Source organism: Kogia breviceps, chromosome 7 (assembly GCF_026419965.1).
Source record: "Kogia breviceps isolate mKogBre1 chromosome 7, mKogBre1 haplotype 1, whole genome shotgun sequence".
In the NCBI taxonomy this organism is placed as follows: domain Eukaryota; kingdom Metazoa; phylum Chordata; class Mammalia; order Artiodactyla; family Physeteridae; genus Kogia; species Kogia breviceps.
The window spans coordinates 102565753-102593369 of NC_081316.1; the positions used below are offsets into that span (position 1 = coordinate 102565753).

Below are 27617 nucleotides of genomic sequence, written 5' to 3' on the forward strand. Positions count from 1 at the left end.
GAGCATAACTCTCCACCCCTGAAAGTGAGATACATTTCCTGACTTGCTTCCAAAGAGTACAGTACAGGAAAAGAGGGGAAAAAGTAACTTTAAGATGGAAAAAGCTGACAAACTCTACCTTAGGTGGTCAGAGTTAACAGCATGATAAATCATATTGATAACGTGTACCCTTAATATGTGCTATGGTCTTCCTCCCCAAATCTTGAGAACCTCAGTCTGACTGTGACAATAACACAGGTAAACCCGGACTGAAAACTATTCTACAAAAAATTCCTGACCAGTAGTTCTCAAAACTGTCAAGGAAAACAAGGAAGGTCTGAGAAATTGTCATGGCTCAGAGAATTACAAGGAGACATGACTAAATGTAATGTGATATCCTAGATGGTATCCTGGAATGGAAAAAGGATATTACAGCGAGATTAATGAAATTAGAGTAAAGTTCCGAGTTTAGTGAATAAAAATTTTAATTAAATGACATAAAATATCTAAATAAGTGGAGACATTTTATCATGGATGGGAAGACACATTTGGTAAGGAAATCTGTTCTCCTCAAATTATTCTCTACATTCAACGCAACTTAGATCAAAATCCCCAAAATGTTTTGTTTCGAATTCAACAAGCTGATTCCAGAGTTCACACAGAAGAGCAAAGGGCCAAGAACGAATCCAGAAAATTTTGCAGAAAAATAAGAAGGTGGGATCTCCCTATCAGATGTTCAAGACTCATTATAAAGCTGTAGTAATTACGCACAGAAGTTTTGGTGCTGAAAAAAGATGTCATCCAGTATAATGGAATAAAGAGCCTAGAGCAGGTTCACGCGTGTAACAGGGATGGCACAACACATCGGTGGGAAGGCAGGGACTCTTCAACAAATGGTGCTCGTGCCCTATGCAGAGTCAGCTCCAGGGGACTTCCCTGGTGGTCCAGTGGTTAAGACTCTGCACTTCCACTGCAGGGGGCACGGTTGCAATCCCTGGTCTGGGAATTAAGATCCCGCATGCCAAGCGGTGCGGCAAAAAAAAAAAAAAAAGTCAGCTCCAGGTGGATTAAATATCCTAATGAGAAAAACAGAACGTTAAAACATACAGAAGACATATAAGAGTATATTTGTAAACCTAATATACACAAAAGGCATTAAAGCATAACGGGAAATATTGGTACATTTAACACATAGAAAACTTCTTCAACAAAAGCTTCCATACAAACAGATAAAAAGACAAACCATACACAAGGAGACGTTCACAAATACATATCAGTCCAGAATATATAAAGAAATCATAATAAGAAAAAGACAAACAACCCAATAGAAAATCGGCCAAGGATAGGAGCAGGCAGTTGACAGAAAAGGAAAAATCCAAATGGCCTACAAACCAATGAAAAGTTGCTCGATCCCAATCATGTTCAGGAAAATGCAAATGAAAACATTAAGGAGATAAATGCATTATAGCGGCAACAACTTAAAAGTTTGACAACAAGCGTTAACTAGGATGTGGAGGCATGGGAACTCTTGTACACAGCTTATAGGAATAAAACTTGATACAGCCGTAACCCGAGGAATATGTCACGTGTGTGCATGGGGAAATATGCGCACAGATATTCGATTCGTCATTTATTCACTAGCAAAAAATTTAAAAACACCTGGATGTCCATCAATAAGAGAATAGATTACCTATGGTATATATAGGGATTAAAATAAATCAACTGCAACTATTAGTATGAAGAACAGATCTCTAAAGCATATTAGGAGAAAAAACTAGGTTGCAAAAGAATGCACATTTTGTAAAAACCATTTATTTAAGATGCTTAAATACACACATATACACAAATTCTCTAGTAGGTGAATAGGTTCTGGGGATCTAATATACAGCATGGTGACTATTGTTAACAATAGTGTACTATACACTTTAAAGTTGCTGAGAGAGTAGATCTTAAATGTTCTCACCACACACACACACAAAATGAAATTGTATGAGGATATGGGTGTGTTAACTAACCTTGGTGTGGGAATCGTGTCTCAGTGTATACGTGTGTCAGATGGCCATGTTGTATACCTTAAACTTACACAATGTCATGTGTCAATTATATCTCAATAAAGCTGGAAAAATAAAAGTCCTTCCCCATGAAATTTTCTACACCATCTTTTTAGTGAATAGAGTCTTTCTGAAGACCTTGCTTGAATGATTCACTTCTGATTTCTCCTCTAGCCAATTTAATTCAGGAGATGAATTCTGATGACCCAGTCGTACAAGAGAAAGCTGTCCTCGAGACAGAAAAGAGACTGCAGTTTACAGAGGAAGACCAAGAGGAGGACAAGTGCAGGACCACCGTGAACAAGACCATGATCAGTCCCCCACAAGCTCCCACAAAGGTGCCCTTTCCCTATGGTGGCGTTATCTAAGTAGACAGTGTGAGGAGGTCTGCATAAAGCAGAGGAAGCAGTGGTTTAATCTCAACTGCCTGGTGAGGCTGAAATAGCCTTTTGATTTTTAGATTCACTAGATTTATTTTCCACAAGGAAGTATAAACTCTGATTTCTTGATCTTTCTGGGTCATCCTTAAACAACCCTTTGGGTTTGTTTTAATGAAAATTTGGCCTCTCTACCCACACAGCTTGTGACCATTTTTAAGCCGTTAAGGTAATATATTCTACTAACTGGTATTTCCAACTCATACAGCCACAGCGGTGGTCCCTTGACCTGCTCGCCCTTGTTTCTGCAGATGTAACCCCATAACAATTGTGCCCATACCTAGATCTCCTGATTTACAGCAAGCCCCCTGAATTTTGAGCCTTTCAGTGTCGATGGTTAAAGGAAATGACCCTACTCCCCACTTGTAATTGATCTGCCTTCGTGCTTTGTATATGTATAAATGAGGGAGTGGTTTTTGAAATTTGTGTCTTTGTTTTTATGATAACCTGTGCCCTGCAGAATACAGAAGAAATAAACACAGGTAAGGACAGCATCTCTCTTTCTAATGTGTATTATTCCTTTAGGATCAGCGTTTATTGATTGTAGCTTCCAGACCCTTAAATTATAGCCTCTGGGCTTACAAACAACCCATGAACCAAAACCTACTGATCACTCAATTCTGTTACTAGTAGTCGGAGGGGACAGTACTCAGAGGGTTTTTCCTACGTTCTCCTGGCCAGTCTTTTGTAAACTGAATTCAGTTATTCTGTTTCATCCAATTTACTCTTAGCTGCTTAAAGGGATCCAGAGAGTTTCTCAGTCGCTCAGGCCCAGAAGCTCATTATGCTAAGTGGAACAAAAAAGTCTGTCTTCAAAGAAAAACTCTTTTAAAAGGCATAATTCAAATCTGAAGCACAGACATAGTCACCATGTATAATAATACATCACACAGATTACCATTTACTGTCAAATTAAGAAAATGTCATCTTAGTTGTCTCCGAATCTGTGTGTGTGTGTGTGTGTGTGTGTGTGTGTGTGTGTGTGCGCGCGCACGCGCGTACATGTGCCTACCTGTGAATGCATGAAAAGCGTGGCTCTAAAACTCTAAAGTAGCTTTTTTCTGAATTTGAGCTAAAGAACTGATTATAGTATTTGGATTTTTCTTTTTAATATTTGAAATTACGCTGTTGTCAGAGGCCTTCTTGGCATCTGTGGAGAGGGATGCAAAAGAACGTGCCAAAAGAAGAAGGGAAAACAAAGTCTTAGCACATGGTAATTGTCAGTCTTTTCTCTTTTCAATAGCCAGGGTGATTTGTGCTAGAAAGAACAAGGAAGTCTCTATGCTAATGTTTGAGGACATCAAGATTCCCAGTGGGTGGGTTCATGATGGGCCTGGGGCAACGGGACATGGCCAGGCTGAAACTAGTCTGTTTCCTGTTCCCACAGCAACAAGCAGGGAGTCAGACACAGCCCTGAGTCAGCCTCCACAGTCAGACCTTTCTAAAGCACATGGATGGATTTAGCAGCACTAAGTGATGCTTGGAAAGTAGGGGGGGGTGGGAGTGAGGTACTACTGTCCAGCCTGAGGCACAGATGAAGAAATGAAAAAGAAAAATGAAACAAGCAAACAAAGCTGGGTGAAGGGAGAGGGGAAATAAAGGAAAAGAAAGAACTGGGGTTGTGTGTGTGGTGAGGAAGATACACATGACAGAAGAATGCTTCAGCACTTATTTTATACCACTCAGTGGTATGTGTGCTGCAGATCTGAACGATTCCATATTTGCCAGAAAATTCGTTGTTTGAATCTCTTTATGAGACATTTGAATGTGTAGACTTGCTCTTTGTGGCAAGTTTGGGGTGTTCTGAGCCTTGAGGCAGAAACATTTACTTTTTCTGAGAAGCTGCTTAGAAGACTTCGGGTAGATTGAGAGAACAGAAACCCACCTGGAATTATCTGCAGAGAGAAGTAAGTGACAGGCCCCCTTTGGATGCATGGAAGCTCTGACCTTCAAAGTAGGGTTGGAAAATCAGGGCAATGAAGTCTGAAAGAATTTTCCAGTGTGTGGGGAGAGCTCACCTGTATAACTTCTATTCTCACAGCCCTAAAAGAAAAGGGGAATGAAGCATTTGTCAAAGGTGATTATGAAACAGCCATCCAGTGCTACAGTGAGGGTTTGGAGAAGCTGAAGGACATGAAAGTACTGTACACCAACCGAGCCCAGGTGAGTGAGCCAAGGATGTGTCCACGGGCTTTCCTCAGGGAACAGTAGCCACTAACCTTGTGAAAGCAGAGAAAGATGAGACCAGATGGAGCCAGGGGTGTGCTCGTAACTGTGTAATGGCTGGCTCTGGTCGGTTTGCGGGTGGGGGCTGATTTGTATGGAACATTTGCCAATTTCCATGATGTAAATACTTACACTGTGGTTCAATTTCAAGCTACCAACTTGGAACCGTTGAAGGAGAACTTGGGAACAGCTACACATAATCAGTTCTCTCCATAGTAGAAGTCAGCTCCAGCACATCACTGATGGTAGCCAGGCACTTTCCCTCATGTATAGACAAGAAATCTAGTGGAATGAGACAGTCTATGAGACCTTGGAATTCTGCCACCACTGAAGTTGTTCAACTTCTTTTTTTGATGCCGGTCTACACTCCTAAGGGTTACTCTCCTGTTAATTTCTTACCCATCGTATCAATCCCTCCTTGATTAAGCTTCTGTGACTGGGGTATACTGGAGAGCTAATGGGCCTAGAGCCAATTTCTCAGAAATTTTGAGTTTCTGAAATCCCTCATACCTCTGTTTTATATCACAGACGAGCTCAGATTCCTGGAGCACCAGGTAAAAACCATCACCCAGATGTTTATTATCTACTACTTAATGAAGGGCAAAATTAATAGTTCTCAGTTGAAACAAAAATGTCACCTGTGACCTTATCTTTGAAAAGTACTTGAGTTTGTGTATGGAAGGCTCTCTGCTGCTCAGGCCTGAAAAATTGGCAGATTCGTGGACATGATTATCCAATGATCGGGATATGTCAGCAGGACCTGGGTGAGCTGAACTTGACACCATGTCATTTACAAGAGGGAGAGATTCATCAGCTCCAATTTCTATAACTCAAGATTAAGAAGATCCTGCTGTGGTATGTTGAGGAAGAGTGCAAGAAACAGGACGTTAGCAGTCCAGAAAGTCTGGGCAGTGACAGTGATTTAATGATAAATAAATCCAAGCACAGCATAAGCTCATTAGTTCAGCAGTTTGGATAAATCAGACTCAAGCTGAGGTGTCATTTACCTAGCCCCATTTGTGGAGAAAAATTGTAATAAAGAAGAGAATCAGTAAATAAAATGGCCAGAGGTTGATTTTGCCATGTACTTCTTATCCCCCTAACAAGATGATAAACTTTTTGAAGGCGAAAACTGCCATATACTTTTCTCCCTAATGCTTTACTTATAACAGATGTTCAATAAATCCTTGTTAAGTTACATAACACTGGGTGGAGGCACAGTAAGTCCATTTAAGGGAATGGCGTTTCTGTTGACACATCAAAAGAAGCATTTAAATGCAAACAATTAATAGAATAATCATAGTTCCTTTTTATTTATCACCACATGTGGTCTCCAGAACATTTACCTACTGATGCTTATTCAGTCTTGTTACTCTGTAGTTATTTGAAAGCTGTAGAATTGAATTGCCTTTAAAATGTTATGTAATTCAGACTTATACTAATTCAGATGGTCTATACCCTGATTCATCTAAATTAGTTACATTTTTCCTGTACTCAAGTTTAAGCAGCACTTTGATTAGTTCTGGAGAATCGCATTAAGAACGACTGTGGATAAAAATAAGTAAATGCAATGAAAAGCTTTGGGAAGGCAATTCCTCCCACTTTTCCCAAAGAGAAAGCTTATTCAGAGACAAATAAATGCAAAATGTGCTGCCTGGTGTTAAGAATCATTTGACTATTTTTAAAATGCCTCCCTGTTTGCACACAGCGTTAGAAAACACTTAATGAGGACCCTGTGAATTGAGAGTCGCTGCTTGCTGGAGAGAAAACCTACCCATTCATCGCCGTGTTTTTCTCCTGGAGCTAATGTTATGATCAATCAATTGCTGGTGTAATTTAGATAAATCAGGAGTTTAATTGCCATTTGGAAAAGTCATTCTTTTAAAAATGTGGAAAAACAAAAGAGAACAGGGAATTTATAGGGTGTTGGGTCCAAGCTTTAAAAAAAGAAAAAGAAAGAAAAGTGAAAGGCTCTGTAGAGACATTGTTGAAGCCCATAGGGAATTTTTCAGAGTCTGTATCCTGAATAACAGTGTTGTGAAATTATGACTACGGTTGTCTAGAAGGATGTTAGTTTCTTCCTCACATCCTCTGACTTTCTAATGAAACCCCACACCCGGAGGAAAGGGTGGTGCTTTATAGAACAGAGCGCTCAGAGAGTCATCGTCTTCAATGAGTGCTGAAGCCCCGTTAATGAAAGCACTGCATAGCAGCTTCCTATCTATTGGTGCGAGGAGCTGCCCAGCAGAAATCCCATTAGCTGGCTATTGCCTGCTCACTCCTCACTTTGGTTGAATGCTTAGATTTCTCATGAATTATAACACTACCCTCATATTTGGCCTGTCCATGGAAATATCTCATCAGATTTATTGTTCAGAATTTCACAGTGCCCTGGTACAGTTTTGATCATGGGCAAACCTCCATGGATTATTGGGTCTATTATTGGTGGCTGATGGGACCCTGGTGCCTGGTTTGCCTTTCTTCTAACAGGGTGATCATTGCTGCCTCTTAGGGAACTTTCCAAAAGAAGAGCCCTTAAAGTCTACTTTGTGCAACTTGAAGAGAATTTATTAAGCACCTTTCATGTCCAGTAATTAAATACAGAGGGTATGGTAGCCATGGTGCTTGCTGTTAAATGACTTGCATTTGTTTACATATCACACCTCTTTGAAACTATAGATGAACTAAATTCTTAAATTTGGTTTAGTTTGAGTGGATCACAGAATTCTGAGTTAATTCTTGATTTTCAAGATTTTCCCCAATTCTAGGAGATCCCAGAAGAGAGCCCCAAGGCATTTGAAACCGAGGGCTCCTGGTGGTGGTCTGACTCTTAAATGTCAGCTCATTTCCTATATCTCTTCCTTCTTGCTGCACTCATGAGGAAAGAAGGGGAGCTTTTTCTTAAGCATATTTCCATAACAGCTTTATTGAGATACAATTGATATAACCTACAATCACCCATTGAAAATGTACAATTCAGTGGTTTTTAGTGTATTCACAGGGTTGTGCAACCCTCGCCACAACCAATTTTAGAACAGTTTCATCATCCCCCAAAGAACCCCGTACCCTTTAAGCAGTCACTCCCCAGTCCCCCTCCCCTCCCCCACCCCAGCCCTAGGCCACCACTAATCTACTTTCTGTCTCTATACATCTGCCTATTCAGGACTTTTCATATAAATGACATCATATAATATTTATCCTTACGTGTTTGGTTTCTTGCACTTAACAGTGTTTTCAAGGTCCATCCGTGTTGTAGTATGCATTCATTCCTGTTTATTGCCAAATAATATTTCATTGCCTGTCTACCACATTTTGTCTATCCATTCAAAAATTGATGGGACATTTGAGCCATTTCTGCTTTTTGGCTCCTAGAAATAATTCTGCTATGAACACTGGTGTGCAACTTTTTGCGTGGACATATGTGTATTGTCCTCTTGGCTATATACCCAGGGGTGAAATTGCTGGCTCATGTGGTACCTCTGTGTTTTACCTTTTCAGGAAATGTCAGACTGTCTTTCAAAATCGCTGCAGCATTTTACATTCCCACCAGCAGTGTATGAGTGTTCTGCTTCCCTACATTCTCACCAACACTTGTTATTATCTGTCTTTTTGATCCCCTTTCTCATCTGGTTTCCTTCTGGCCCATTCACAGCAGGGTAGACTGCAGAAGCTAGCTCTTCCTTTGTAGGGGTGGTCAGTGTGCTGGGTAGTTTCTGTTTGCCCCTCCAGATCCTTCTCTGCCCTGTTCTGTGCCCTGGGGGACTGACCTCTGTGGACTGCCCTCTTGGCTTCCCAGCTTTCTAACTTCCATTTGGGTTCGGCCAACGAGATGAGAAGGAAGGAGGAAAGTGATCTCCCAGCTTCTGCTCTACTAAGGGCCTCAGCTCCTGTTAAGCAGCGCTCTTCACACAGCGACCCTCTCCGTTCTGTTCATTTCTCCTCCTCCTGCCTCTTCAGGTCTGGCAGGGGTGATGGTTATCCACTGTTGGTCTCCCTCCACCCTGCCCTGACCCTGTAAATAGTCCCTTTATTAAACTCTCCCCAGTTACCCTGTGTGGGTGGCATCTATTTCCTGCTGGGACCCTGACTGGTACAGGTAGGGGCGAGTTACTTCTCATCACCACTCTCCTGCCCGACTGCTCTTTCTGTGTTGACTGAAGACTGCCGGCTCCAGAGCTGTGTATGAATAGCAGCGGTTTGTGTCCTTACAGGCTTATATCAAACTTGGGGAGTACCGGAAGGCACTGGTGGATTGTGACTGGGCTCTGAAGGTAAGAAGATTGTTTCCTCTTCCACATGATGGAGCTGGGCTTGCTGGGGCCAGATGTCTCAGTCCTGAAGTGAATAGAGGGGAGCTGCCAGTGTATCATGGCAGGAAAGGGTGTGGGCTCTGCAGTCAGGGTCTCAGTTTCCTCATCTGTAAAATGGGAACGAATAGAATTGTCGTGAGGGTTATGATAAGGCACGCGGTGCCTTGCCTGTGGGAAGTACTCTGGAGAAGCCGCTGTTAATATTAGTTTTTCAGGGTTTTATTGCAATGGCTCACCCTTCACTGTTGTGTTATTAGGTGCTTTGCTCCACGTGGTAGTGGAAACGCCTCCTTCTCTTTCCAGAGCTCACCTCGGGGGCTTGTTTCCACAGTGCTGCCATTCTTCCTCATCAGTTCGTGCTTTTCCTCTCCGGCTCTGATAATTTGGAAATGTATCATGGCACCCCCTCCTTGTAGAGGAATAATCAGAAGAAAGAATTCCTGTCGTTCAGCTTGGATACTAGTCAGGCCTCAGGCTGATAGCCTAATACTGTGCATGGCATTTCCTCTGAAACCTGACAGAATAGATAATCGAAGGTGGAGAGAAGGAAGGACTGTTGGTAGAAATACTAGAAGGGTTTTAAAAGAGAAATGTCATGATCACTTCATAGGAACATTATTTCAGATGACTAAATATTTAAATAACCCTTAATCCACATTCCCCCAAGTTACTCTGTCACAGGGGCTTAACTAAATAACCAAAACCAGTGCTTCTCAGCCTTCCTTGCTGAAGTGCTAACAGAACAAACATGAGCCCCTGGAGGGTCTAGAAGCAGAGAGCATGAAATTTCTTTTTAGACACGTGTTTTATCTTAAAAATCCTTGCAAATTTTGCAGGGCATGCCATAAGATGTTATCTGTCTTAATACAGCCATGTTATTTTAAATAATTTATAATCAAGTAAAATTGAAGTGCCGGGAGAACGTGCCAGGTTTATCCTATGGCATAGATTCCCCTGGTCCAGCACTGCCTACCCCAGCTTCATGAGCGTGGCCCCCAGACAAGAGCACATCTCAGCAGCAGCACATTGGCCATACCTGCTTCCTTACTTTTTATTGAAAGGGTAAGCAAGAAAACAGGTGAATTCGAAATGCACCTTTACGGGCTTCCCTGGTGGCGCAGTGGTTGAGAGTCCGCCTGCCGATGCAGGGGACGCGGGTTCGTGCCCTGGTCCGGGAGGATCCCACATGCCGCGGAGCGGCTAGGCCCGTGGGCCATGGCCGCTGGGCCTGCGCGTCCGGAGCCTGTGCTCCGCAGCGGGAGAGGCCACGGCAGTGGGAGGCCCGCATACCGCAGAAAAAAAAAAAAAAAAAAAGAAACGAAATGCACCTTTACTAACAACGGTTTATAAAACACGAGCATCCCACCAAAATGGATAGCTGGAGTGCCTGATTTCTTTACGCCCTAGAAGATACGGTGTGGAGGACACCTTGTCCCACTGCATCGTGACAGTCTTCAAGTGATGAGAACTGCCCCAAACTGGTGCCATTAGGTTCTTCACAGCTCCAGTGGAGATCCATTAGCCTGCTTTGTCACCTTATATGATCATGACTTTTTTCTACTATCATCTGTAAGAGAAGAAAGAGGCAAGGGCGTTTCCCTCTGGTGTTTCAGCAATAACAGCAGAAGCTGCCGTTTGCTGCACGCTGGCCGTGAGCTGTCTCATTGGAGCCTCACAGCCTTCTTTTCTGTTCCGGTCAACACCACAGTTATCCTCATCTTTCTGACGAGGAAACAGAGCCTCAGAGATTAACTAAGCACACTGTGTGGGATCACATAGCTAACATCGGCCTAACTGTAGGCTGGTGCCCTGAATTGTTGACCATAAACAGCTTCTCCACAGAATCCAGGAAACCCCATCATCCCTGGGTGTGGCTTTCATTCCTTATGTGGCAGAAACAAGATCTCCTTGTGGGGCTTCCAGGAGCATCTTTTCTGATCTGAAAAGGACCAAAGAGGTAGTCACAGCCTCGTGCTGATTCAGGACGACACGCTGGCCCATTCCCAAATGTTCACTGAAGCGTGATGTTATTAACGGTGAAACTGAGGCAAAGCAGGCCTTTGCCTCATTAAAAAATGCTGACACCCAGCAGCCAGCCTTCTTAAAGGCCCAGCGAGGCTCCCGTTGAAGACGATTGGGTAAACACTTGGAGGGATGGGGAAAAAAATGTATAAGGAATTCTAAAAACTAACAATCATTGGCTCTACATGGAAGCTGTGAATTAAAAGGAAAAGTTTCACTCTTTTTAAATATCAGCAGCGGATGTCAGCGGCACCCCATTATTGGTAGTATTAGGACTCTCATGCCAGTTTAATATTTTTGACACTTGTGAATTGGCAGAGACAAGCCCACGTGATGACATTTCAAGACTGATCTTCCTAGTCAGGGAAGATAAGGCAGCGAAGCTGGTTTTAATTAGGATCAGAATCATTTCTTTCTTGGCAGAACTCTTCCTGCACAACAAACTGCATCTTCCTCTGAAGGCAGGATTCTTTTCGAGGGGACCTGGGGTTCAACTGAGAGAATCCTGGTGAGGGTGGAGACCTCATCAAAGGAGAAAGGGACTATTAGTGAGCAAATCCATTAGTGGCGCTTTGTGTTAGTGTCTGAGGAAGTGTGGTCACGATGCACCCCTCGCGATGGCACAGTGGGACGTGGACGCGCTCTGGGGCTCCTTTGCCCCTGTTGCAACCCTGACGCCCTGCCGGTGAAGGTGCCGTGAACAGGTGGCTTCTGTGAGCTGCGGTGCCAGAGTTTCTGTTCCCTTTGACAGTTCCCTTCCCACTTCCTCAGTTCCATCCTCTGTGAGTTCTCCAGGGTTCACGCCACAGCTCCCTGCCATTCTTCCTCCTACAGTTTCTCCCTCAAAGCTCTCGTCTCCTCTGGCGGGCTCAACTATCACTCTTGCCAATGGCTCTCACATCTGTATTTCAGCTGCTCCCCACCCCACGGGTTTCTGAGTGATTGTCTTTGCATCCTCTGAAACACAGTATGTCTTTGTCAGACTATATGTCTTCAGAGTGGATTTCCTTCTACTCAACTGCTGTAGCACTTTTCTGAAGGAGATCTGGTGTAATTTTTAAGCTTTTGGGTCCCGGAGTCAAATGGCTAGATTTTAATCCCAGCTCTTCCACTTAGTATCTATGTGACCTTGAACCTCTCCAACCCCTGGTTTCCTCCTATGTGAAATGGGGTTAATAATTATCTCTGCTTCATGGAGTTGTTATAAAGTTGACATGAGATAATTCATATGAAACATACGGTCAGGACTGAACAATAATGCACTAATATTATTACTGTCATTCACTTAGCAAAGAATCAGGAAACGATATTCATGAAAATGCATCTATAAAGGCCTCCCCAAATATAACAATTATTGTTACCTCTTCTATTATTCTTTAGCTTTTCTTTATTTTATTTTATTTTTTTTCATCTTTTTTTTTTTTAGCTTTTCTTTAAATTTTCCTTTTTGCCCTGAAATGGATTGCTTTTTGCTATAACTGCAACGACAGCAGCTAATCCTCTATTACCTGGTACCACAGTGTTTTACACACGTTCCCTCCTCACGATAGCCCAAGAGAGACACTATTATGATCTCCACTTTGCAGATGAGGAAAATGAGCCTCAGAAAAGCTGGGTGGCCTGGCCAGCGTGCCACTCCTGGTGAGAGGCAGACAGGGCTTCACCCAGGACTTTCTAGACGCATGAGCTTGGACCCTTAACCTCTTTACATCTATACCGCTGATGGCATCCCACCAGGCACAATGCCTGGCACATAAAAGGGATTCAATGAATTAACTGGATGTTTTAAATTATAGTTTATGTCTTTGTGCCACATCATTCCCTCTGGAGTTATAATAGTTCGAAGCAGGCAGGTGCAGGGCCCCCTGTGCAAGCGGTATCGTTTCAGCCATAAGTTTCATAAGTTTTGAAGGGGGCATCCCTCCTGATCGTAAGTGATAGGAACGCAAGTTCTTAGTGTATATGATGTGCTTTATCTCAAGGAAGGAACTTAAATATATAATAGTAACCTCAGCTGTTTACCCAGCATAAATTTTCCTACCTTTTAATAAACCAGTGGTTCTCAAACTTGGTTGCACATTTATATCACCTGGAGAGTTTAAAAAATTATTGATGCCTCAGTCCTACCCACTAGTATAATTTAATTGGTGTGAGTTTCAGCTGGGCCATCAGGATTTTTACAAGCACCTGGGTGATTCTAATGTTCAGCCAAGGTCAAGAGCTCTTCTAAACTAAGGGTTTCTGGTTTGTTTCCTGGTTGTCTCATTAAATGGAAATGAAAACTGGCAAGTATCGTGAATTAATTTAATAGAGAGCTTACTTGTGCATCCAGGCTCCTTGCAGGCATCAATTAGTTTGGTTACAGAGGCACAGAAAAGTCTTAATTGTCAACTCTGGTGGCTGTCCTGAGAATCAAAGCACTGCCCTAACCCTATTAGCCGGGCAGTTGGGGGAGGGGCTGATAACTTCAAGTCTTCCGGAACATCTGATCAGTGATTCTCTTTTATGCAGTGTGATGAAAAATGCACAAAAGCATATTTCCACATGGGAAAAGCCCACCTGGCCCTAAAGAACTACAGTGTGGTAAGTGCTAGAGGAACCTTAAGTGGCATGTTTGATCTTGGAGTAGTGCTTCAGATTGTCTCAGAGAAGAACGACATTTCTCCAAGTTGATGAGATATTAATCCACTTCTTAGTATTTTCCAGGGTAAATCTTAAGATCTTAGCGCTGGGAAGGATGTTGAGTGTCATCTGATATCAGCCCCACCTGCTGTAGGAATCTCTTCTGTAGTATCTTCTACCAGTGTCTGTTCAGTCCTGGGAGGAGCATCTCTGGAGAGAAAAGACATAAGCAAAAAGATGAAAAAACAAAATTCACTTGTAATCTCATCACCTGAAAGTAACCATGCAGATAGATATACACACTAAGATATTGTATATTGTTAATATCAGCTTTACTGAGATATAGTTCACGTATCAAACAGTTCCCCTATGGAAAATATACAATTCAGTGGTTTTCAGTATATTCACAGAGTTGCACAACCATCACCACAATCAACTTGAGAACATTTTTGTCACTTTGTCAAAAACACCTATACCCATTAGCAGTCGCTCCCCTCCCCTCCACCCCGCCCTCTACCCTAGACAACTACTGATCTACTTTTGTCTCTTTACATTCGCCTATTCTAGACCATTCATATAAATAGAATTATACAATATGTGGTCTTTAGTGACTGGCTTCATTCACTTAGCATAGTGTTTGCAAGTTTCATCCATGTTGTAATATGTGCAGTACTTCATTTTTTTAAATTGCTGAACAATATTCTTTTGAATGGATATACCACATGTTATTTATCCATTTGTCAGTTGATGAACAATCAAGTTGTTTCCACTTTTGGTTATTGTGAACATCCACGTAAAAGTTTTTGTGTGGACACATGTTTACAGTCCTCTTGCCTATACACCTAGGAGTGGAACTGCTGAGTCGTGATAACTCTATGTTTAACCTTTGGAAGAATTGCCATCTTGTTTTCCAAAGTGGCTGCTCCATTTGACATTCCTGCCAGTAGTGTATGGTTCCAATTTCTCCACATCGTGAACAATACTGGTTATTTATTTTTCTTTTCTATTATACCGATCCTGATGAGTATGAAGTGGTATTTCATAATTTTGACTTGCATTTCTCTGATGGCTAATAATGTTGAGCATCTTTTCATGTGCTTATTGGCCATTTGTATATCTTCTTTGGAGAAATGCCTCTTCAGAGGCATTTGTTCATTAGGTTATTTGTCTTTTTATATTGAGTATAAATATATTCAATATAATATAAAGAATATTTATATAAATATTCAATATAAAGTAATATAAATATTATATATAGTAATATAATATTCAATATAAATTCTGGATACAAGTCCCTTATCAAATAAATGATTTGAAAATATTTTCTCCTATTCTCTGTGTTGTCTTTTCACATCATAGCAGAAAAATTTTTAATTTTAATGAAGTCTAAATTACCTATTTTTTTCTTTGGTCACTTATGCTTTTGATATCAAATCTAAGAAACCATTGCGTAATCCAAGATTTAAGAGTTTTATGGCTTTAGCTCTTTCATTTAGATCTCTGATCCACTTTGAGTTAATTTTTGTATATAGTGTGAGGAAGGGATCCAGCTTCATTCTTTTACATGTGGATATCCAGTTGTCCTAGCACCATTTGTTGAGAAGACTGTCTTGTCTCCCATTGAATGATTTTGGCACCCTTGTCAAAGATCAATTGATCATAAATGCATAGGCTTATTTCTGGACTCTCAATTTTATTCCATTTGTCTATGTCTACTTTTATACTTATGCCACATTGTCTTGATTCTCACAGCTTTGTAGTAAATTTTGAAATTGGGAAGTGTGAGTCTTCTAACTTTGTTCTGCTTTTTCAAGATTGTTTTAGCTATTCTGGGTTACTGGAATTACCATACAGATTTCAGGATCTGCTTTGTCAATTTCTGCAAAGAAGCCAGGTGGAATTTTTTTAATTGAAGTATAGTCTATTTACAATGATGTGTTAGTTTCAGGTGTACAGCTAAGTAATTCAGTTATACATATATATATACCTATTTTTTCTGATTCTTTTCCCTTATAGGTTATTATAAAATATTGAGTAGTTCCCTTTGCTGTACAGTAGGTCCTTGTTGGTTATCCATTTTATATATAGTAGTGAGTATATGTTAATCCCAAACTCCTAATGTATCACTCTTCCCCCTTTCCCCTTTGGTAGCCATAAGTTTGTTTTCTGTGTCTTTGGACCTATTTCTGTTTTGTATATTAGTTCATTTGTATCATATTTTTTAGATTCTACATATAAGCAATATCATATGATATTTGTCTGGCTTACTTCACTTAGTATGATAATCTCTAAGTCCATCCATGTTGCTGCAAATGAAATTATTTCATTCTTTTTTATGGCTGAGTAATATAAATAATAAATGCTGGAGAGGGTGTGGAGAAAAAAGGAACTGTCCTACACTGTTGGATGTAAATTGGAGAACAGTATGGAGTCTCCTTAAAAAAACTAAAAATAGAGCTACCATATAATCCAGCAATCCTACTCCTGGGTATATATCCAGAGAAAACTCTAATTCAAAAAGATACATGCACCCCAATGTTCATTGCAGCACTATTTATCATAGGCAAGACATGGAAGCAACCTAGATGTCCATTGACAGATGAATGGATAAAGAAGATGTGGTACATTTATACAATGGAATATTACTCAGCCAGATGGAATTTTGATGGAGATTGCATTGAATCTGTAGATCAACCTGAGGATTATTGCCATCTTAACAATATTAAGGCTTCCAGTCCATGAACATGAGATATCTTTCCATTTACAAGATATATTATTTTTAAAAAGAAATTGACCCTATTGTACATTTTTAAAAATTATTCTTTGTTGGATTTTAATTCTAAAAGTAATACAGACTTATTGTAATAAGGTCAAATAATAGAGAAGTAAAAAGGAAAATATTAATCTCCCCCCTTCACCAAGTTCCATTTACTTATTCATTCATTCAGTTAATTAATTCACTCAGCACATATTTAATGCATGCTCTCTATGTTCCAAGCACTGTCCTAGGCAACAGAATACAGTAGCAAACAAGACAAAATCCTTGGCTTAAGGGAACTCACATTCTTGTGGTAGGGGCGACTTGTCCCAAGATAGAAAGCAAATAAGTAGATGTGTAGTGTGTTAGGTAGCAATGAGTATTATTGTTACTGAGAAAACTAAATCAGGAAGTGGTGAAGGTGAGATTGGTTTTACAGAGAGTGGTCAGGGAGGGCTTCTCTGGAGGAAGGGAAGGAGTGAAGTGAGCAAGCCATGTGGATATATTATACAGTGGAAGAGTGGTCCAGATAGAGGGATAGCTAGAATGGAGCAAGCAAGGAGGGGAGTGAGAGGAGATGAGGTGAGCAGGTGGTAGGGGGGATACGTGGGGGACTGATCCCCTAGGGCCCTAGAGGTTTTCGGAAGGACCTAGGCTTTTATTTTGAGTGAGCTGGGAGCCATCAGAGGGTTTTGAGTAAAGGAGAGAAATGATCTGACTCATGTTTTAAAGGATCACTCTGCTGTATTGAGAATATATCTTGACATGTAAGAAAAGAAGAGAGAACCAGTCAGAAGGCTATTGCAGCAAATTATCCAAGTGAGAGATGATGATGGCTTGGACCAGGTTGGTGATGATGAAGGTGGTGAGAAGTGCTGGGGTTCTGCTTATATACTGACAGTGAAGCCAACAAAAATTGCTGCTAGATTAGAGCTAGGGTTAAAAAGTAGTTGGATACAGGGTTACTCTCTTAGACCTTTTGGGCTGCTATAACATAGTACAATAGATCGGATGGTTTATACAACAAAGGTTTATTTCTCCCAGTTCTGGAGGCTAGGAAATCCAAGATCAAGATGCCGGCAAATTCAGTGTCTGGTGAGGACCTGCTTCCTAGTTCAGACAGCCAGCAGGGGGTGAGGGGGCCCTCTGGGGTCTCTTTAATAGGGCACTAATCAACTCATGAGGGCTCTACCCTCATGGCTTAATCACCTCCCAAAGGCCCCACCTCCAGATACATCACATTAGGGGTTAGCTTTCAACATCTGAATTTTGGGGGGATGCAGACATTCAGTCTATTACAGTTACCATGTTTGATATCCTGCAACACTATTCTCTGTTTTAATGAGATGCTTTTTCTTCAGTTCATTTCTTAATCCTAATCTTCTAGATGAGCCTTGAGCTTTTAAGGTATCTCAGAACGTTTCTTTGTTTTTCGTTTTTTGTTTTTGGGGTTATTTTTTCTGAGCCTTTTCTTTCAGTGACTGGTCGCGTTGATAGCCCTGAGGACTGTACTGCCCTAAACCCATCATCATGCCCCATTAACAAGAATCTTTCTTTTCCAGAAACTTTCTACCTAACAGTGTCCTCAGTGAGCCTCTCACTCTCAAGTGTTCTAGTTGACTCTTCCATGGCCAGTGAACAGACCCCTTACCAGCTCTTGGCAGCCTGTACGTTTAAATAGGCAGTTCTCGCTTCCTGTTCCCAAGTCTCTGTCAACAGTGTTTCTAGCTTCATTTATTTCCTTATTCCCTGTGAGCATATCTGACAGGTAGCCTCCTGTTCTTTCTCAGTGCAAATATCATATCTGGATTCTGCATTTGCCTTATGATTATTCTTATCCCAGCCAGACATGAGCCACGAGAATTTAGGACTGGATATTTTCCATCACAGGCTGTATCTGACAACACTATTTTTTAAAATAAAATTTGAAATAATACCTGTTACCTCACAGAACCAAGAAAGCCTAAACAAAATGTCAAATGCATGCTGCATTCCCCATGCCTGCCTCCGACGCAGGTAGCTGGGGAGGCTGGGAGGAGATAATGATACCCTGTGCCTTTCTTACAATCACCATTCCCCCCTAACCACTCTTCAAGACTTTGTTTCTTTCTTCCAGTCTAGAGAGTGTTATCAGAAGATCTTAGAAATAAACCCCCAGCTGCAGACACCGGTGAAAGGTGAGACTTCCTGCTGACGCCCTTGTTCAAATTGCACCTCCCCTCTGTGCTCCGGTCCTGGGGTGCCCTCCATGCCTTCTCTGCACTTGGCTGCAACACAGCCATGCCCAGCCCTGCACAATCAAGTCCTCTCATTAACACCCTGCCTTGCTCCTCTTCCTCTGTTCTTGGCCTTCCTCCTTTTCTCCATCATCCTCCCTCCAAGCCTTCTAGACAAGGAACAATGCTGTCCTTGAATAATTCCCAAGATGTTTTAAGATTCCTGGTAGAAACTGTACACGCTTCCTAAAATTTTCCTTGTGGAAGATGAGTCTGAATTATTTTAACGCTTTCTGCCTTTCAGCCTCCCATCCTCAAAAAAAAGGTTGCTCCATGTGTGGACATGTTGATTGTTAGGGTTTTGTTGTGTCTTCCTTCTTGTGTTGCTAGATTACCTGAATCAGGTAGATCTTCAGGAGAAAGCAGACCTTCAAGAGAAGGAAGCCCAGGAAGCACTGGATTCAGGAACAAACACAGCCGTGACGACCAAGAATCTTCTGGAGATTCTTTCCAAGCCTAATCAGATCCCCTTGTTCTATGCAGGGGGGATTGAAATCCTGACTAACATGATGAAGGATTGTAAGCCAGCGATGTGTGTGATCTCATGAATATTGTCAGTATAAAGGGACAGAGTTTAGAGGTCTATCCTCACGAGGCAAAGAATCCGTTCCTCCCTTCCTTCCACCAATATTCATTGAAGTTCTACTATAATGTAGGTGCTAGAGGGGGTGCTTAGGAAACATAACCCATCCCAGCTCCATCCTCTCCTCAGAGCATGCTGACACATGACACACACGCTGTAAACACCACACAATACGACACAAAACACACAGACGGCATACACTCCATATATACTCACAGCACATACACACACACACACAGCATGTGCTCACTATCATGTATACTTATGTCACATGCATCACACACACTGTGCGTGTGGGACAAATATACCATATATGCTTATATCACATACAAGCACACCACACACATTCACCCCTCATGGGTGTTCCCCACGTGCTGCACATACCCACACACCCTTTGCATACCCCACACAGACCCCATATACACCCCCAACACCCTGTACCAGCCCCACAAATTTCCCCCCAACCGTAGAGGAATGGAAGACAGAATTTTGTAGGATAAACTGTAACGTTCACTTAATGGCACCAGTTACACTTAATGGCTGCTGAGGATGTGGAAATAGTGTCAGAGCAAACATCAGCTGTCCTCCTGCTAACGAGAGCCACAGTGCTCTGTTTTAGTCGTTTCTGTAATTACTGATCCCATGGCTGAAACCAGTGTTGTTACTCAGTGACAGAATGATGTTTGTACAAATGGATGGAGTCTGATCTCCTTTAGTGTACAGTGGAGGGTGCTCAAACACCCCTGCAGTAGTTTCTTGGAGATTATAGGTTCCTCTCTAGAGCCTGGAAACAGCTTTGAAATAAACATTTATTAAGAACAGATGAGGGCTTCCCTGGTGGCGCAGTGGTTGAGAATCCGCCTGCCGATGCAGGAGACACGGGTTCGTGCCCTGGTCCGGGAAGATCCCACATGCCGCGGAGCAACTAAGCCCGTGAGCCATGGCCGCTAGGCCTGCGTGTCCGGAGCCTGTGCTCCGCAACGGGAGAGGCCACAACAGTGAGAGGCCCGCATACCGCAAAAAAAAAAAAAAAAAAAAAAAAAAAAAAGAACAGATGGATATGCCAGTTCTTCTAGGAGGTTAAGCGGCTCCTGGAGACTCTCTGAAGATTACAGAATGATGAGTTGTCAGATCACTCATGGGGCCCCCAGGGCTCAGCTCTCCTTCTCTGAACCAGGGCGTCCCTCTCACGGTGGCACCAACTGGCTGATGACAGCCTTAGGTTTCAGCATTGGAGGTATTTGTTTCTGCCCAAACTGTGGATTTGGTGATCTAGACATTCCATATTGGGTTTCTATTATCATCTGGCTCTGTGACAGCTAGACATCAGCCAGACAGTTCAGGAGTCTGACGACGCGGTTTTCTCTGAACTTGTTTCAGGCACGGAACGAACTTTATTCAGAACACACAATGGATTCAGTATCATCAGTGAGAATGAGGTCATAAGAAGGTAGGGACGTTTGTAAAGACAGCCCGACATCCAAGCAAGGAAAGACAACCATTTCTCATGAAATCAGACACTCATCACACAGGCAGCGTGATCACTGGATGGTACTGCCTTCAGTCAATGCTGGGTTAGGAAAACTTCCCAGGGTTCCTCTGAGCACTTCAGAGTCAGAGAAATGACCACTCTTGCTGGTTTCCCACCAGTTTTGCAAGGTTTCTCTTTGTTCTTGTCCTCTTTGGGAATTTGCTGATCATAACAGGAAATGAGATCAGCTGGTTCCTGGCTGACCTCATTTATCATTGTATCTGAAGAAAGACCCATATGGCAGGAGGTAGTTTGCTAAAGTTATTTTATTTTGTATTTCAATTGTTCCGGTGCAGTTCCCAAGGCTTAGGACACTGGTGTGGGTCGGAGTCACCCGCACACGTTTGTGTGTGTGATGAGGCTCACGAACCCTAAGTGGTCTGCTGGCCCATCACACACAGTTCATTGGTCCTGCCGCAGCCAACGCCCTGGCCCCTGGCTTACCACCTTCCCTCTGTGCAGACTCAGCTTCCTCGGCTGCATCCTTGTCCTGGAGCTCTCAGTTGAGGTCCTAGCAGTCCCTTTTGGTCCTGGTGACCTGCGGCTCTGGATTAAGAAGTGACTTTCTTAAACCCACATTTGAGGAGTCTGGAGGTGAAATAAAACCAACAGAAAGGAAGAGCAAGACTGATTTGCAGTTTTAATATTGCTCTCCCTTGCCCATTGTAGGTGCTTTTCCACAGCAGGAAAAGATGCAGTGGAAGAGACAGTATGCATGTCTGTTCTCAGGCTCTGGCAAGCGGTGTGCAGTGAGAACGGTAAGCCAGGGAGTAACCGTCAATCATCGTTAACGCGCTGGTAATGGGAGGGCTACGGGTGGGGGTGTGGCCAGGCAGGATAGTTCCTCTAGGACAGGCCCTGGAGATGGCGGTCTCGACCCTCCCCTGGAAAAGCATATGGATCAGAAGCGAGACCTGTGCCGCAGTCGTGTCTCCGGCACCCTCGCAGCCGCCTCCACAGTGGGCAGGTCACTGTCAGCATCATGCGTGGTCTCATCGCCTGGGCACTTGCCCTGGCTCTTTGCAGACTAGTGATTTCAGCTCGTGCACTGGCAGTGAGGCGGGTAGAGTTTTTCCTTTTCTGTCTGCTGAAAAATAGTGCTCCTTTTTTGCTGACCACAGTACTGGTTTCAGCATCCTGAGATTTACAACCATCCCTGCCGGCCTCTTGTGACACTTATTAATTAGTGCATAATATTGGGACAGTAACATGCTATGGGGAGTTATTTACCGTAACTCTTCCTTTTTTGCATATTAGCCTCTTCTGGGGTTCACTGAGTTTTTGTACAATCTTATCACTTTAGTGACCTCAATAAAAATTTTAGGTATTTCCCTCATTTTTTATTTTTTAAATTTTTTTGCGGTACGCGGGCCTCTCACTGCTGCGGACTCGCCCATTGCGGAGCACAGGCCCCGGAAGCGCAGGCTCAGCGGCCATGGCTCACGGGCCCAGCTGCTCCGCGGCACGTGGGATCCTCCCGGACCGGGGCACGAACCCGCGTCCCCTGCATCGGCAGGCGGACTCTCAACTGCTGCGCCACCAGGGAAGCCCTTCCCTCATATTTTAAAACAATTCTATTTTTTTTTTTTTAATGAGGGGGAAATGTCTGACTTTGGACACAAAACAGTGAAAATGGGAATAGTGATAGCTGTGTATGCCATGCACAGCCTTCTGTGAGGAGCTGTCAAGAGAGCTTGTAAATGCAGCTTGTAAACGATTAAATGCTGAATATGATGTAATATGATTTTTTTCCTGATTTAGTAGGGTGGAGGAATCATGTTAAATTCTAGAATTCTTAAGTTCTAGAGAATCAGGGGGACTCTTCCCTGCAGGGAATTACGTTCAGACTAATATCGCAATCAAGGTGCCCTGCTCCTTGTAGAACACTGTACCGGCTCCAAGCAGTGTTTTTGCAAATCGCCCTGCCCAAGGGTTAGGGAGGCAGGCTTGGTGACCGGGTGTTTCTTCAGTATGAAGTGGACACGCTTCCCTCCGTGCAGCCCAACTTCCTCACCCTGCAGCCCACTTTGGTTTCTGTGAACCTTGGGGTCACATCTTTCTTTAATATCTGGAAAAATACTGTTGGACACAGCCTGTGACGTACATGCTGTATCTCAGACCAGTGAAATCTTGGTATGTCCAATTCAATAAATACAGAGCAGTTTTTAAAAAGGACAAAGGAATGCTTAAAAGTAAAGATGTGGAAATATGTCAGTGATATAGTGCTGACTGAGAGAGAAAAGCCAGTTTCAGGGTAGGATGTATCATATTTTAACATTGTTCATAAGAAGGGTGAATACTAGCCCCCTTAGGGAAAGGGCTTACCTGGAGGGGATACGGACGAGAGAAGAGGATTTTCATTTTCAGCCGTATACACGTTGTGTTATTTGAATTGTTTGCACTGAGCTACTTTTCATTTTTATGTAAACTAAACAAACTCTGCTCTGTTTCATAGCTTAGCCTCATACCCCAGCCTGTACCCCTGCCTGCTCTCAAATTCACGTACCTCGTTAGAAAATGCACCAGGCGAAAGCGGGGTGCGGGGAAATCTGATGCCACCACGCTGGAAATAGCTCATGGTCTAGGAAGGGGAGCATTCTTTATTAATTAATGTTCTCATGTGATCGTTCTAGGTTTCTAGAAAAAACTCAAATAGTTGCCCTGGCCATGATATGAAAATCGATGGTCTAAAGCTCTTCCGACATTAAGCTGATTTCTTTTCCTTTCCACACATTTCTGAATACCGTACACCGAGAGGCCTCTGGCCAGAGTAGTGATAATAGCTAACGTATGTGTGTCAGTCCCTGTTCTCCGCGCCATCACGTCTTAACTCATTTGATCCTCACGACAACTCTGTTATGTTGGTTGCCTTCCTCGTTCCACTGATGAGGAATAGAGGGGTTGATAATTTGGCTGAGGTCGTTTCTCGGTCATTCAGACCCAGCAGTCTGGTTCTAGAATCCGTGCTCTTACCCTTCATTACCCTACCTCTCAAATGCCTGGGGAAGAGTTGGGTTTCCCGCTGAGATGTGGGGAGACAGAACTGGCGTGACTGCTGTCATGGTCTGCGCTAGACGGACGTGCCCTGTGTTTTGCAGAGAAGAACCAGCACCTACTTGTGCTGTACCCCGACACAGGCCAGCTGCTGCCCTCCCTCTTGGCCTCCAGGGTCCCGAACATCCGGCAGCAGACCCTGGCCCTGCTGCTGCAGCTTGCCCAGACGGAGAATGGACGCAGCCTGATCATAGGCCACCTTGACCTGACCGGGTAAGGCTCTGCGCTGTGGGTGGGAGCTTCCCGGCAGCATCTCAGACCTTACCTGCCACATTAGCACCTGCCTGGCTCCTGTCTCACATCTCTGACGTGAGAGATGCCAGCCTATCAGATTAAGGATCAAAAACAGAAAGAGCCTTCGAGAAGAACACTCCCTCGTGAGGACCTTCAGGACACTCCTGTCTGAACTTAGTACCATGGACAGTGTCACTTCTCCTGAGCCTGTTTCCATCTCACACATATTGCAGACCTTGTAAATATGGCAGCACTTCCAAAACCAGCAATTGGGAACCCAACTGTAAAATAGGCTATTTGTTTCTGCCCTTTTAACCTCCGTCCTGGCTCTACCCTGTTCCTGTCCTTACTTTTCTTCGTTTATTCCTGTTTCAGGTAATACTATCTGATTTTGCATATCCTTAACCCCTTTCTGGAGCAAGGTAGGGTATAAGTAAATAAAACACATTTCAAATACTGTTACATGTAGGTTTTTCCAAGGCTTCAGGTGATAGGAATGGAATGCTCCTCTTTCCTAAGTAAACTTTTTTTAAAAAATGACTGAAGCACAGTGATTCTGCCCAGTGCTTTTCCTTCTAAAGAGTATTAGTTTGAATATGTGAAATTGCCACTTTTTATGTCACAGAAGGCTGCATGTTGGCAATTTCATGTGGTTCAACCTAAAAGAAATAGTAGCAATGATTTTACCTTTGTTTTATAAATGCTTCCTACGTAATCTAAAAACAGAAGTTGGCCTCCGGTTCTGTTCACTATCATCTCATTGGGAAGGAGGCAAGATAAGTGTCATTACCCCATTTCACAGATGGGGCAGGAGAAAGTGCAGCTAGTGACTCGGGGCGTCTCAGCCGGCTGTCTCCCGGGCCTTGGAGCCTCTCTCCTACTCTCTGTTCCCCAAAAGGAAAGCAGTCAAATATGAAGCTGTGTCAGACCTTCTTGGACCACAGCGAGACCTCTGGGGCTGGTCCCATGTCAGTGAGGAAGTCCATGTGTGCTGAGGACAGGATAAGCCTTGGATGTGACTCTCCCCCTTCTCATCCCAGCTCAGCAGCCCCATGGCTCACAGGAAAGGCCTTGACAGCCCCCGAAGCTCAACCTACATAGGCAAACGGATCGTTAGCAGAGTTAAATCCTCAAAAGCGCATTTCACATTTCAAATGACTCTGCAGTCATTTCCTCAATACCTTCATCACATGTTTTTTCATTTGGTTTTGGTCTCTTTGAGTAAATGTAGCTGTAGTTATCATAAGCTTTCTCCCCAGCTATCTTTGAATTGCTTGAGTTTCATTTGAATTTTTCCAGTGTCTTGGCATTTGTGATCATCTTGTATAGTCCTGCCTACTTTCCTTAGACAGTCAAAGAAACCTCAGTTTGTTACCTGTGTGCCCACTCTTCTCGTTAATGTCCATCTCCAGTTAAACCGGAAAGAGTGGAACATGTTCTCTGAAATGAAATGAGATAGTCTGAAACAGGACAGGGCTGCACGCAGCTTCCATGACCCTCACATTCCTCCCCAAATGAGAAAGTGAAGGGACAAATGTGCATGGACAGGAGCCGAGCGAGGGCCAGTATCCCTTTGTGAAAAGCTCTGGGGTTTTAGATTCAAGCAGTCAGGAGCCCAAATCCTCTGCTTGTCTCTTTCTACTTGTGTGACCCAGGAAAGCTGCTTAGCCTTGATGTGCCTGGTATCTCATCTGTATCACAGACTTATGGTGAAGCTTCAGAGACATGATACCCGTATGCTAGGTAAAATTTTTTCTGCTGCATTTGACAGATTACTTGACCAAGAGAACTGGTCTTGTTTTTCTCACATTACAAAAAGACCAAAGATGGTAACAGCTGGTTTGGTGGTTTAACGATGGCAGGGTCAAGGTCTCTGTCCTTCTCTTGACCTTTCCCTCATGGTCACACAAGGCTGCTGCAACTCCAAGCATCACATCCCTCTTTAAGACAGGTTAGCACCAACTGGGTCTGTCCCTTTTATCAAGAGGAGCTACTGCTTTTGTTTCTCTTTGGTCAGAATTGTGTCACATGCCATCCTGGGGGCGAAGATGGTTCCAGCTTCTGTGGTAAGGGCAGGCAGGACAGAACGCAACTCTCCCGCATCCCAGTGTTTGACGTGTCTGAAGACATTGATGTTTTCCAGGTCAAGCATCCTGGTTTCCTCAACCGTTCCTCAGGTTGTTCGACTTCCAGACCCCTCCCAGAACAAGCTGCTAAATAAACCCAGTACCATAAATGTGGGTGACTGGAGGCCGTACTCCTGAATGTAAGAGCCCAGTTTGATGGGCTCTTTTCTGTCTTTATCTCCTGTTACAGCCTGATGGCATCTGGTCCTAATGATATCATTCTCCCTGGCCCTCCTCCTACTCCCCGCTGTTCCTTCTCGGCTCCCTTGGCAAGCCCCCTTTATGCTGTCATCTTTCCAAGTCAGGGACAGCAAGATCCTACCCTTGGCCCTCTTCTTGTCCATGGCCCTAATTATCATGTCTAAGTCTCTCTCTCAAATGTTACAAGGAAACATTCTTCTGCAACTGGGCACCTTCATCGCAACGTCACAAGTATCATAAACTTAGTGTTTCAAAAGCGGTTCTTCAAACCAGCCCCTCTAGCTGAATTTTCTGTCTTCATAGATAGCATTTCCATCCACCCCGTCGCCTAGGCCAGAATCCTGAGAGCTCCCTGGTTGGCTCCTGCCCACATCCTTGAGGAAATGGTACTTGTCAGTCCTATCTCCTCCGCATCTCCTGGATTCACTTCCTCTGGCTCTCCTGCCACGTCTCCCATCATTACTTCTAGGTCATTGTGAGGCCTCTTTCTTCTCAACTGTACGTCTTACTCTGCCCCATCTCAGCTCAGTCCCTTAACCTTTATTGTCTGGAAAATCCCAATTCTCCCCCCGTTGATTCCCTGGCGCCTGTACTACCTGCTCTGATCCACCTGCAGCACGCCACCAAAGGGATTTGTCCCAAATGCACATCTGTCCTGTTACTTTCCTGCTTAAAATGCCGAAATTACTCTACTGCCCCTAAGACTAGTTCTTGAATTTCTGAGAAATAATAGCGCTTAGGAATCATCTGGGGGCTTTATTAGAATACAGCTTCCTGGGGCCTCCTCTAGCTCAGAGACTGAGAGGGGCTCAAGAGCCTTCAGCCCTCCCCATACACCCCCAGCAAGCAAGTCATCCACTGCCCACACTCGGGACACAGGCTAACAGGGGAAAGTACAGACATTCCAGAAGGCCTGCCGTGACCCAGGCTGGCTCTGCCCAGCCCCCCAGCCTCCCTGCTCCCTGTCCCCCCCACACCCTAAGCACTAGCTGTGAGGAACCGCTAGCAGTCCCCAAGTGTGCCTCTGCGATTTTATGCCTCATCATCTTTGTGACTGCTGTGGGCTCGGCCTCAGATGCTCTGCTCCTGTCCCCGCGTGCCTGACACTGGCCTACAAGCTCCTTGGAGCTGGGGCCTTGTCTTGTTTCATCCCTGTGGCTCCAGAGCCTACCACATCACCTGGCACATAATGCCAGTACGTGTGTTG

The 27617-nt window shown here is 43.5% G+C and overlaps 1 protein-coding gene across 6 annotated transcripts in view; it reads left to right on the top strand.

The window, feature by feature from the left end:
• Positions 1 to 27617, top strand: part of TTC12 (tetratricopeptide repeat domain 12) — a 48975-nt gene that overhangs the window by 5366 nt on the left and 15992 nt on the right. For 3 of the 6 annotated variants that reach the window (XM_067038942.1, XM_067038943.1, XM_067038938.1), the window contains exons 3-13: positions 2205 to 2368; positions 2928 to 2949; positions 3603 to 3680; positions 4509 to 4630; positions 8905 to 8964; positions 13537 to 13608; positions 18522 to 18582; positions 19012 to 19200; positions 20645 to 20714; positions 21465 to 21553; positions 23894 to 24062. In XM_067038942.1, the coding sequence (XP_066895043.1) occupies positions 2205 to 2368; positions 2928 to 2949; positions 3603 to 3680; positions 4509 to 4630; positions 8905 to 8964; positions 13537 to 13608; positions 18522 to 18582; positions 19012 to 19200; positions 20645 to 20714; positions 21465 to 21553; positions 23894 to 24062 (1096 nt within the window). The remainder of the gene's footprint in view (positions 1 to 2204; positions 2369 to 2927; positions 2950 to 3602; positions 3681 to 4508; positions 4631 to 8904; positions 8965 to 13536; positions 13609 to 18521; positions 18583 to 19011; positions 19201 to 20644; positions 20715 to 21464; positions 21554 to 23893; positions 24063 to 27617) is intronic. The other 3 variants (XM_067038941.1, XM_067038939.1, XM_067038940.1) reach the window with 3 other exon arrangements.